Genomic DNA, 12,500 nt, shown 5'->3' with positions numbered 1-12,500 from the left:
TGGTCCATTTGTGTAGTGGAGTGGTTGGTCAGGAGGGTGGGGGGACTACAAGGCTATGGCCCCCTAGTGGCTGGAGGAGTGACTGCAACACAGGGGGGACTGCAGAGGCAAAAGTCCACAACTCGTAAACACACTGCAGAACATTTCATTACACATTAGAGTGAGTGTGTGTGTGTGTGTGTGTGTGTGTGTGTTCATTATGCTTCAGACAAGGTGTAGGGCTAAAATCAGAACCAGGTGCAGACCCACCCCAGACGCATCAACAGATTAACATTCCACCATAACACATACACACACACACATACCTACATACATATATATATGCACACACACACGCTCACAAATTCTCATCTCTGCACACAGTTTCACACACATTCACATGCTCACACTTTCTCTATACCCCCCCCCCCCCCCCCCCCCCCGCTGTTTCTCTTTCTGTGTATACTTCTCTGTCCTTTCTTTCTGTCCTCTCTCTCTATCCCCCTCTCTCTTTCCATCCCCCTCTCTCTCTCTCTCTCTCTCTCTCTCTCTCTCTCTCTCTCTCTCTCTCTCTCACTCTAATGCTCGCAGCTCTTGTAATAACAACTTCAATGGGAGGGGTCAGTTGAAGGAAGTGAAAGAATCTATTTCCTTTGGGTCCTCCTTTCTGCTGAGTCAGTGTTCTCTCTCTCTCTCCCTGTGTTTGTGTGTGTGTGTGCACAATGGTCAGAAGGCAGTGTTGGGTTACAGGGGGCTTCCAAATGGCACAGGGATGAAGTAGCTTGGGTCTGTGGACTTCAGGTGTGTGTGTGTGTGTGTGTTTCTTATATGATGGCAATGCCTTTGCCAACACTGGCTACGACTATGCCCAGAGTCATTTTCTGGTAAAAGCTCAACTTATTTTAAGGGAAGTGCTATCTGAGTGTGTGTTTTGTTTTCTTGTTCACACATTTTGAATTTTGGTGTGTGTGTGTGTGTTTTAGTAGGTTAGATCCTTGCAGCAGGACCCTGGTTACCCAGTTTTGTTGTCCAATTTGGCCAGTGTGTGTGTATGATTTGGTAGGTTAGATGTGTGTAAGATCCTCTCCCTCTTTGCTGACCCTGTTTAACCCCAGTAGTGTGCATTTGTGTGTGGGCGTGTCCAATTCAGGCGGTGTGTGTGTGTAGGTGTAGTACTAAAGTGTTGTGTACGTGTGTGTGTCCAATGAGGGCCATGTGTATGAGTTTTACTAAATTGCTGTGTGTGTGTGTGTGTGTGTGTTTTAGGACCGTAAGCTGTCCAAGTCGGAGCGGCAGCGCTTCAAGGAGGAGGCGGGCATGCTGAAGGGTCTCCAGCACCCCAACATCGTGCGTTTCTACGACTCCTGGGAGTCGCCCTCCAAAGGGCGCAAGTGCATCGTCCTCGTCACCGAGCTCATGACCTCCGGCACTCTCAAAACGTAAGACGCGCACACACACACACACACACACACACACACACACACATACAGAGACACACAGAGACACAGACACACACAGACACACACACACACATCCTCAGCAGCAGACAGGGGGCATATGAGAATGGATTTATGTGTGTGTGGGCCGGTAGACTGGAAGATGGATGGACACAGTGTGTGTGTGTGTGTGTGAGAGGGACAGAGAAACGGCTGAGCTCTGCACACACACTGCCCACTCACCAGCCTGTGCTGCCACTGCAGATTCCTGCCATTCCTCTGGTGTGTGTGTGTGTGTGTGTGTGTGGTGTGTGTGTGTGGGGGGGGGGGGGTAGAGAGTCCTTCTCTGGTGTCTGTTTCTCTATGTGTTTGTCATTAGCTCAGATTAGTCTCTCTAGCTCCCTCCTGTGGACATGCCTGAGGTAAAGCTGAGCTCGACACACACACACACACACACACACACACACACACACACACACACCACTCTTGTACAATGCTGTCTGCATCTGAGGATCTGTGTGTGTGTGGTAGGGCTGTAACGATATGCGATTCCAAACTGCGATCGTGACACTCATATCCACGATACTGCCGCGGTGCAGAATCCCCACACACCCTTTCCCTTGCTAGTGTTTCACACATACACACACACACATCTCCCGCTTTGCAGCTTACGCACATCTCCCGCTTTACAGCTTACACACATCTCCCGCTTTGCAGCTTACGCGGCCGCATGAGCAACACACATCTCCCGCTTTGCAGCTTACGCGGCCGCATGAGCTACACACATCTCCCGCTTTGCAGCTTACGCGGCCGCATAAGCAACACACATCTCCCGCTTTGCAGCTTACGCGGCCGCATGAGCAACACACATCTCCCGCTTTGCAGCTTACGCGGCCGCATGAGCAACACACATCTCCCGCTTTGCAGCTTACGCGGCCGCATGAGCAACACACATCTCCCGCTTTGCAGCTTACGCGGCCGCATGAGCAACACACATCTCCCGCTTTGCAGCTTACGCGGCCGCATGAGCAACACACATCTCCCGCTTTGCAGCTTACGCGGCCGCATGAGCAACACACATCTCCCGCTTTGCAGCTTACGCGGCCGCATAAGCAACACACATCTCCCGCTTTACTTACCAGCAGCCTACGCTGTCCAAAAATAAATAAATAAATCATCATTTCATACCTCTCGTAGTTTTTATTGTAGACTATGTGTGCAACTTTACCAAACTGTATAGAAGTTAACCCCCTCTCCTTGCCCCGCTCTCCCTCTCTCACACTCTCTCTCTCTCTCTCTCTCTCTCTCTCCCCCTCTCTCTCTCTCTCCCCCCCTCTCTCTCTCTCTCTCTCTCCCCCTCTCTCTCTCGCTCACACTCTCTCTCTCTCTCTTTCTCTCTCTCCCCCTCTCGCTCTCTCCCTCCCTCTCTCACTCTCCCTCTCACTTTTTTGGACATGTGCAACTCGGCCAACACAATCCAAATAAAACATTCACAATTGTGAAAGCAAGGACGTATAGGAGATGACACACACACACACTTATACAAGGACGTATAGGAGACGACTAGCTAAATTGCTATTACATCCGATTAGCATCATTAGCATGCTGCACATATTTGGCATCATTAGCATGCTGCACGTATTTAGCATCATTAGCATGCTGCACATATTTGTTTAAAACTTTTGCATTCAAGTTGACTGATCATCTCAATACCAATGTTTCCCAAAAGGGCCTGTCCCAGGATAACAAGTATTACCTTGTAACTTAAACACACATGGGGAAACTGATCAGTCCAACCAGTAGACTATGATATGGTAGCCAACTATGCTACTTTGTTTACAATATTTCTAGTAGGGCTGTCAAAATAACTGATTAATTTTGATTAATTAATTTGAGAAAAAATAACTGATTAAAATTTAGTTAAAATTAGTGCAGATTAATCGATTCCGTATGACCTTTGACCCCGAGCCGTTCTAGTCAGTAAAAATTAGACTGTAAAATGAAGTAGAGAGAAGAAAACGTGCTGCCTGGATCATTGATTGGAACATTTACTTTTAAAAAATGGCCTGATGGTGTTGATCAAAAATAAAGTGTTGAAAATAAAGTCCTCTGCAATGTCTGCAGCAAGGAATTTGCATATCACCGGACTTCATCAACTCTATAGTTGCACATCAATGCAAAGAAATAAGTGTTGACATTGAGGGGAGTGTTAATTTATTTTCATTGTGTCCCCTAGGTTATATCTGTGGCCTGAAATGCCTTGTATGTGAAAAAAAAAACTTCTTCCCGAAGCACTTTATTTATTTCCTCAGCATGTTAGGTCATATCATAGATTATTATGGCCATTATTTGAACATTGAAAATAATAATAGAGTTTTTGAACTTTAATGTCACTAATGCTGATTATTCCATGATTCATTTGAATTTAAATATTTAAAATACCTTCACAGCAAAAATTATATATGCGATTAATTTAGATTAATTAATCACAGAGTATGTAATTAATTAGATTAATTTTTTAATCGGTTGACAGGCCTAATTTCTAGGCTTTTAACCAGACAGCTGAATTAAAGAGGTAGAGTTGTAATAGAAATATTAGGCCTAGGCTAAAGGCCATAAATACAATATAGGTCATGAATATCAGACATTCAGTATTCTCTCTTTTTATATCAGGATATACATTGATACATAGATACAATATATTATACACTGTTGACCCCCCCCCCCCCCCCCCCCCCCCCCCCCCCCCCCGTCCAAAGAAAAAAGAAAAAACGAGGCTCGAGGTTCGGTCCTACTGTGGGTGTGTGTGTGTGTGTGTGTGTCCCAAGACTTGTTTCTACTGACTGCCCCATGCATGCTAATAGTATTTACACCAGTGTGTGTGTGTATGTATGTGCTGAGGATCTGTGTGAGTGTGAGAGTCTTTTAAACATACACCTCTACCCTAGTTAAAACATGAGCTTGCATTACATTTGACAATAACAAGGCAGTGAGGCAGTGGGAGTGTCGGGAGTGTCTCCATGTATGTGTTTTGGTGTGTGTGTGTGTGTCTGCTTGCACATACTGTGCTGGTGTGAGTGAGTCAGTGTGTTTCTTCCTGTATCTGTATCTGTCTGTGTCTGTGTTTGTGTGTGTGTGTGCCTGCGTCATCTCTGTTCTGTGTCATACGAACAGAGCCACAGTCACACACAATTAAACAATCAAATGCTGTCTGAGACCCAACAATACACCAATCACACGGGTGAACGGGTCAACACACACACACACACACACACACACACACACACACACACGCTTGGAGAACAGACAGAGGGATGGAAGAGGGACACACACACGCTAGAAGAACATCCACAGAGAGTCAAAGAGAGAAGTAACAGGACTAACTTGCAGGTGTTTTATGGCTTTAAGCACTGTGTGTGTGTGTGTGTGTGTGCGTGTGTGTGTGTGTGTGTGTGTGTGTGTGTGTGTATCTGTGTTTGTTTGGTGTTCTCTCCTACATTCATACACACATGGGCTCTAGTGCAATACACTCATACACACACACGTATATGTGCAGCCATGCACACCCACTCACAGAAACACACAGAGGAGATCCACATGGCTGCCTGGTTAACACTCCGATACAGGTCACACACACACACACACACTTATACATGTCACACACACACTTATACATGTCACACACACACACACACTTATACATGTCACGCACACACACACTTATACATGTCACACACACACACACACACACTTATACATGGCACACACACACTTATACATGGCACACACACTCACACACTTATACATGTCTCACACACACACTTATACATGTCACACACACACACACTCTTATACATGTCACACATTTTAATACCTTTATTTGTGTTCACATTTTACAATAGATTTCATTAAACACAAACAATCTTAGATGCCAGCATTGTAAACCCAGTAGCCTATGCCTCTGGTCTCAGTTCATGGGTACAAAAAACAGCGCCTTCTCCAGATGTGGCGACTGCCAATTATCACAGAAATTGAGCAGAATTTTGCTAGAGCCTTTGCTCTTGTCTTAGAGAGACCAGCAATCTGCAACCCCCTGACTACTAGTCTGTGGACATTACCTAGGCTTCCAAATATATACACCAACAGCTTACATTTGTACCCAAGCTGTACAACAATGTCTCTGAGTGGTTGTTACTTTAAAAGCTTTGTAAGGTAGGCATCCTCTAGACTGTAGTCAAATGCACAGCCTACTTCAAGAATGGTTACTTCTCTGCTGTCCTCATCAACAACAAATGTTGCTTTTTTGCAGCAACATTTGAAAACACATTGTTTCCACTATTACAGAGTTTGAACATGCAAGGTGAGACGCATACATTCTTGTAGATTTTGCATGGTGAAGCATATGAAATTATGTGTTCAACTAGTAAGTCAACAATTCTGTCATGTCTGGCAATGTACATTCCCGTATACACATAGCAGCCATTCAGAACATGAGACAGGGATTCAATAATTATCTGACGATCATGGTGCAAACAGTGGGAAGAGAATGTGTTAGGGTACCAAAGAGAAAGATTGAGTCTAGTTGGAAGAACTTGTAATCTGGCTTTGGCTGCAAAAGTCACTATGTCTTCATCAACTGCAGAGTTTTTGAGTATTGAGTGAGAGACAGCATGATCTGCAGTAGGAAGGCAAGCAAGCTTTCCCTGTAGTTTTAAACCAGTCCAGTGTTGTTGCTGTCGCTGTTGTTGTAGCTTTACAAGGTACCTTCGTGCATTGTCAGGTGATAGATGATGTCCTGTAAACAGTAGCCCTTACTGAGGTTAAACTGTCAGTTATCAAATCCTCAGAAACGATTATGGTTTCTGTGTCAGGTTTCACCCAGTCCAAGGATACTCCGACTCTTACGCAAAGGTCATTGAGGTCAGGCCAATCTGACCAGACCCCAAAACCAGCACAGTGTGTCTCCATTTTAAAGGTTGATTTTCTTTTGAAGCCCAGGAAGCTTGGCTCACTTTCTCTTGCCAGGGGGACTTTGCGTTGTTTCATGTCCAAGAACAGAGCTGATCTAGCAAGCTCCCTTACGGTGCTGTCATCATTGTTCAGCATTTTAAGGAGGTGCGACAGTCTTGTTGCATTATATATCCACTCCACGTTTGGAACACCAAAACCCCCATCCAGTTTGGACTGGAAAATGATGTCTCTGGTAGTATGAGTCTTCAGTCCGAACCACTTTCTCACTAAAGAATCCGTTTTGTCATTCAAATGACTCAGTGTCTTGCTCATAAGATGGACGTTGGCAAAAAGATGTTGTATTCTAGACAGGGCAACCTGTCTAATGGCCTCCAGCTTCATGAGCAGAGGAAGTGGTGAAGCATCAATGAAGTCCAGCCTGGAAGTGAATTCAGCAGTTCTGTACTCCACCTGCTCTTTCCACTCCCCAGCTATATTACATAGATGTCCTAGATAAGTGTACGTCTCATGCAGGTCATGCACACGGATCGGTTCTGTATTGATGGTAAACTCAGGATTTCGATCAGCTCTGGATTTGTACCAACGGTTTCCCCCACTTTGTCTCTGGTAGAAAGCAGCGCATTGAATGCTTAATTTGTAGACCTGACCAGTTCAGAAATTAGTCTGTTCTGACAAGCATGTTCTTAATAACACTCTATTCTCGAGAGGCCAATTGGATGTCATGGGCATAGGCTTGTACAGGGTTAGGGGAAAACACACTGGGTGGGGCACAGTCGCATAGCCACTCAATCCACCCGTTAGTGGCGAGTACAAAATTGTTGGCACTCCATGGGCATCCTGTTTTTATGCTACTTGGAGGGGTATTGGGTCTGTGAGTTGTTTTCCACAGATAACCTGTATGAAGGATGTACACGCACACACACACATATATATACATGTCACACATACATACACACACGCACACACCACATGACACACTCTTTTTAAAGACATTGAAGACAAACTTAATTATTACTTTCTTAATTATTTACTTCAAACTGGAGCATTCAAGCAACAAAAGCACCGATCATAATATTGTCAGCTCGCACATTGTTAAACCTACAATTAAGATATTATCATAGACCATACATATTACACACACACACACCTGCTCTAATATGTCTGGTGTGATTGAGAGGGTGTGTGCTGTTGTATTTCTTAAGGGCCCTGTGGACTGTGTGTGTGTGTGTGTGTGGAAACCCTGTTGGGAGTGTAAAGCACCCAGTCCACTTCACCTAGCGCAGGCTAACACCAGAGTGGGAGTTTAACACTTCACAGGTCCCTGCCAGCCCAGATATAGACATTCAGCTTTAGAGGTGAGGAGAGAGGGATGGAGAGAGAGAGTGTGGAGAGAGAGAGAGAGGGAGAGTGTGCAGAGAGAGAGGTGTAGTTGCTCCGGCAGCGTTGCTACCCTCCTCTCCTCCTCCCCTGTTTCCTTCTCCTCCTCTCCTCTCATTCTATCCTTTTTCTCTCCTCACCTGTCTTTATCACTCTATTCATTTTCTATCCCTACTTTTCTCTCCTCTGTTGCTCTCTGCTCTGTTGTTCTCTCTCTCTCCTCTGTTCTCTTCTGCTCTGTCGTTCTCTCTCTCTCCTCTGTTGCTCTCTGCTCTGTCGTTCTCTCTGTCGTTGTCTGTTCTGGAAGTTTCTTGTGTTTGCCTGCCGGCTTTTTCTCCATCCCCCATCCATCTCTGCTGCTCTCTCTGTGTGTGTGTGTGTGTGTGTGTGTATGAATGTGATTGCATGTGTGGATGTGGTTGGGGTGGTGGTGGTGGGGGGGGGGTGGTTGTTGCATGTGAGCCCGTGTGTGTGTGATTGTGTATTTGAACTTGCATTTTGTGTGTGTGTGTGTGTGTGTGTGCTCATTCATGTGTGAAGCTATAAATAGCTGTGTAGTGGTGTCTTATTTGTATTTGTCAGCCCAAGTCAAACTGGTCGGACCGCAAACACAGAAACCCACAGAAACACACTAGCGTGCAACAGTTTACCTTCTGACACAGGACACACTGGCACTTTGCCTGTGTTTGTGTATGCTGATTGATAACCCCGGAGGGTGCGTGTGTGTGTGTTTGATTGACACCTGTGTAAGGCCCTGTTGACTGGCCTGTGTGTCGCGCCCCCTATCTCTGGGTGGAGGTGCTGACTGGGCTACTCTCCTCCCCCCCCACACAGCACGGGACTCGCACTACACTGGATACTTCTGTGTGTGTGTGTGCGTGTGGATGGAGCGACTCCATGGTCCAGTTTGATCTAGAGGACACACACTTATTATCAGGCTGTTTAAGTGCCAATAAACTTACTCTCCACTCGAGTCCTTTTGTTTTCCACTCTCCAGTCTAAATCAAATGCCCTCTGTGTGTGTGTGCGCGTGCAGGTACCTGAAGCGCTTCAAGGTGATGAAGATCAAAGTGTTGCGTAGCTGGTGTCGTCAGATCCTGAAGGGACTTCACTTCCTGCACACGCGCCTGCCGCCCATCATCCACCGGGACCTGAAGTGTGACAACATCTTCATCACGGGCCCCACCGGCTCCGTCAAGATCGGGGACCTCGGGCTCGCCACGCTCAAGAGGTCCTCCTTCGCCAAGAGCGTCATCGGTATGACTTCTGTGTGTGTGTGTGTGTGTGTGTGTGTGTGTGTGTGTGTTTGGCCATTAGAGCTCATCACTAGTTTATGTAAGGGATAACGGCCGCCGAGGTGTCCTGTTATATGGAATTAATGGACGAGGGCGAGGGGCAAAGAACTCCCCAACGCACAGCGTCATCCTACTATGGTTGTTATAGTTACCATTCATAAGCATTGATATGGAACGGTGTCCTGTTATTCAGAATTAATAGCCACCCCACCAGCCAACCAGAAAAGAGTATTTCTTCTCTCCGGGTGATAAGTAAGGGATAATGTAAAGAATGCCGCTCATTATGGGGAAAATAAGTCCCGACAGGGCGAACCGGATCCCGACGCGCAGCGGAGGGGTCTTATTCTGCCCTGAAGGGACTTATTTTCCCAATAATGACCGGCGTTCTATACATTATCCCGCTTATTACATGGCTACTTGCCAAAACGAAACTCCCCACGATATGACTCTTTAGCCTACATAGGCTAGGCTGTTGCCTATTTGTTACCGTTTCATCGTGGCTTTTCATGAGAAACAAATAGTTCGCAACAGCACGCGCTGAACTTGAATCAAACATTATTTACAACACAGCTGATCAACCGTCTGCTTTCACTTTTGAATGAAGTTCCAGTCCTTGCGCAGTAATATGAAAGACGTGAATTAGAAGCACAAAGCCCATTTTCCTTGACAGCGGTCTGTTATACTTAGCAACGGTCTGTTATTGAGAATTAGCAGACCACCGAACGTTGGGAAGGCCCATTCAAGTGAATGGAGCATTCTTCAGCATTATGAAGAGCCGTGTAATAATGCATCTTATTATTATACGGCTCTTCACAATGCAAGTAGAACGCTCCATTGACTTGAATGGGATTTCCCAAAGTTCTACCGGTCATTATTTTCGTCTAAGGATCTCTAAATAATGACCGCTGTCAATGGTGTAACCAACGTAACTTAAAGCATCAATTAAGATATAGCAATAACCTATATTGATTATATTTAAACAACAAAAATTGGGGTTAAGGTTCAGCTCTTAGAGTGAATGGGCTACGACCACTGTTGAATAGAAAAGCTTATCAAAACATTTATTTACATTCCACAAGGTGAATCGCACATAGAAAACAGAATTAGAAATTAGAATTTCCCCATAGCAGTCAGTCAGTAAAAAAAAGAAAATGAGTCCAGTCAATTAGTTCAGTGTTCAACTCAATTGAGTTTCAGTTCAGTTCCTGTGGGGTTGTTGAACTCAAAAATGAAATTGTTGAATAAAAGGCCTGTGGGGTTGTTGAATAAAAGGACGTTGGAGATCTCATAAATCTTATCTATATGATGTATCCAAAAGCATGCAATCCACCGGCTTGGTAGGTTGATGGCCACTAGTTACTGTCACACTCCAGAATCGCTGGCTCGCCGTATCTCTCTCTCTCTCTCTCTCTCTCTCTCTCTCTCTCTCTCTCTCTCTCTCTCTCTCTCAACAATGGCAGAATATGCACAACAAAAAAAAAACAATCTGCATACAGCAATGCAAAATATCTAATTAGTAGCTGTACATGGCTTTATCACTACACATTCAAAATCACTGTTACTCAAATTCAACTCTATATCATTCAGTTTAAACATGAGCATAATAAACTGTAACATATCACTTCAAATAGAACACACTCAGTAATAATACACGTCAATAGTGCAAAGTGCTACAGTTCACAAGTTTAACATGTCCTATCTAGAAAGTTACTGAACTCATGAACTCATTAAAATCATGTAGCCATGAATAGGTCGGCAAAAGATGTTGCAAACATTCTTTACAATGGCACTAAGCCTCAACACATTAGCTCGTTAGAGTAACCTCGTAGCTGAATAAACATGAATTCACGTTACGCCATTTCATCATTAACGCACATGTATGCACCAAAATGCCGTTCTAAATTGCAGCAGTAGATTACAAAACGGTAATCGGTAGATTAGCAAACAAAATCATATCAAATATCTCCGACTGTTTTTTTAAATTGTCAAGGACATAACAGAAATAGCAAAGTAACATAAAATGTGCATAGTATTGAATCAATAGGATAGCTTAGATAGATAGATAAATAGATAGATAGATAGATAGATAGATAGATAGATAGATAGATAGATAGATAGATAGATAGATAGATAGATACTTTATTGATCCCCAGGGGAAATTCAAGATTATCTTTTCGTTTTTAATTAACTAACATGGCAGGCTATCAAGCAATTTCCCTCCTGTTGTACTCACCGGAGATTCTTAAACTTATCCAAAAGAAAACAAAAGTGTAAAAGGCTGTTCACGATAACTAAGGCTTTTAGACACTTTTACTAGCTAATTTCAGTATTGAACGACTTTTCCCTGTGTTCTAAATGGTCAGTTTCATAATGTTTATTTCACTCGTTTCTTCATATAACGATTGACTTGACGAGAGGGAAAAAGGGATAGTTGATCTTCTCTAGCTACACTACATAGGGTGGCTCAGCCAACAAAGATTAAGCAGCGCCATCTAGGGGAGAATTGCAGCAACTACAACACTTTGGCCCTGTGCATTTTAGGTGGGCTACATCGGCAACGGATTTTCATTCAAAAGTGAAGGCAGACGGTTGATCAGCTGTGTTCTAAAGAACGTTTAATTCAAGTTCAGCATGTGTTGCGAACTATTTGTTTCTCAGCAAACGCCACAACGAAACGAGTTTATTTTTTCGTTTTGGCAAGTAGCCGTATAATAAGCGGGATAATGTATAGAACGCCGGTCATCTGCTGACGCTTTGGGGTCCGGTTCGCCCTGTCGGGACTTATTTTCCCAATAATGACTGGCGTTCTATACATTATCCCTTACATAATCTGTGTGTGTGTGTGTGTGTGTGTGTGTGTGCGCGTGTGCGTGTGCGTGCGTGTGTGTGCAGGTACCCCTGAGTTCATGGCTCCTGAGATGTACGAGGAGAAGTACGATGAGTCGGTGGACGTGTACGCCTTTGGGATGTGCATGCTGGAGATGGCCACTTCAGAGTACCCTTACAGCGAGTGCCAGAACCCCGCCCAGATCTACCGCAGAGTGACCAGCGTGAGTACACACACACACACACACACACACACACACACACACACACACACACTCAAACAGCCACTGCTACACACACACACACACACACACACACACACACACACACACACACTCAAACAGCCACTGCTACACACACACACACACACACACACACACACACTCAAACAGCCACTGCTACACACACACACACACACACACACACTCAAACAGCCACTGCTACACACACACACACACACACACACACACACACACACTCAAACAGCCACTGCTACACACACACACACACACACACACACACACACACACACACACACACACACACAGCCACTGCTACACACACACAGCCACTGCTACACACACACAGCCACTGCTACACACACACACACACACAC

The 12,500-nt window shown here is 44.8% G+C and overlaps 1 protein-coding gene across 1 annotated transcript in view; it reads left to right on the top strand.

Annotated features, from left to right (window-relative positions):
• The window catches only part of LOC121697750 (serine/threonine-protein kinase WNK1-like), a 131,715-nt gene that overhangs the window by 47,602 nt on the left and 71,613 nt on the right, over positions 1-12,500 (top strand). The window contains 3 exon segments of the mRNA XM_042079409.1: positions 1,246-1,418; positions 8,800-9,020; positions 11,951-12,108. Coding sequence (XP_041935343.1) covers positions 1,246-1,418; positions 8,800-9,020; positions 11,951-12,108 — 552 coding nt within the window.

Source organism: Alosa sapidissima, chromosome 22, assembly GCF_018492685.1.
Source record: "Alosa sapidissima isolate fAloSap1 chromosome 22, fAloSap1.pri, whole genome shotgun sequence".
NCBI lineage: Eukaryota > Metazoa > Chordata > Actinopteri > Clupeiformes > Clupeidae > Alosa > Alosa sapidissima.
Note: the sequence above shows the minus strand (reverse complement) of the source record. Positions and strands in the feature narration are given on the sequence as shown.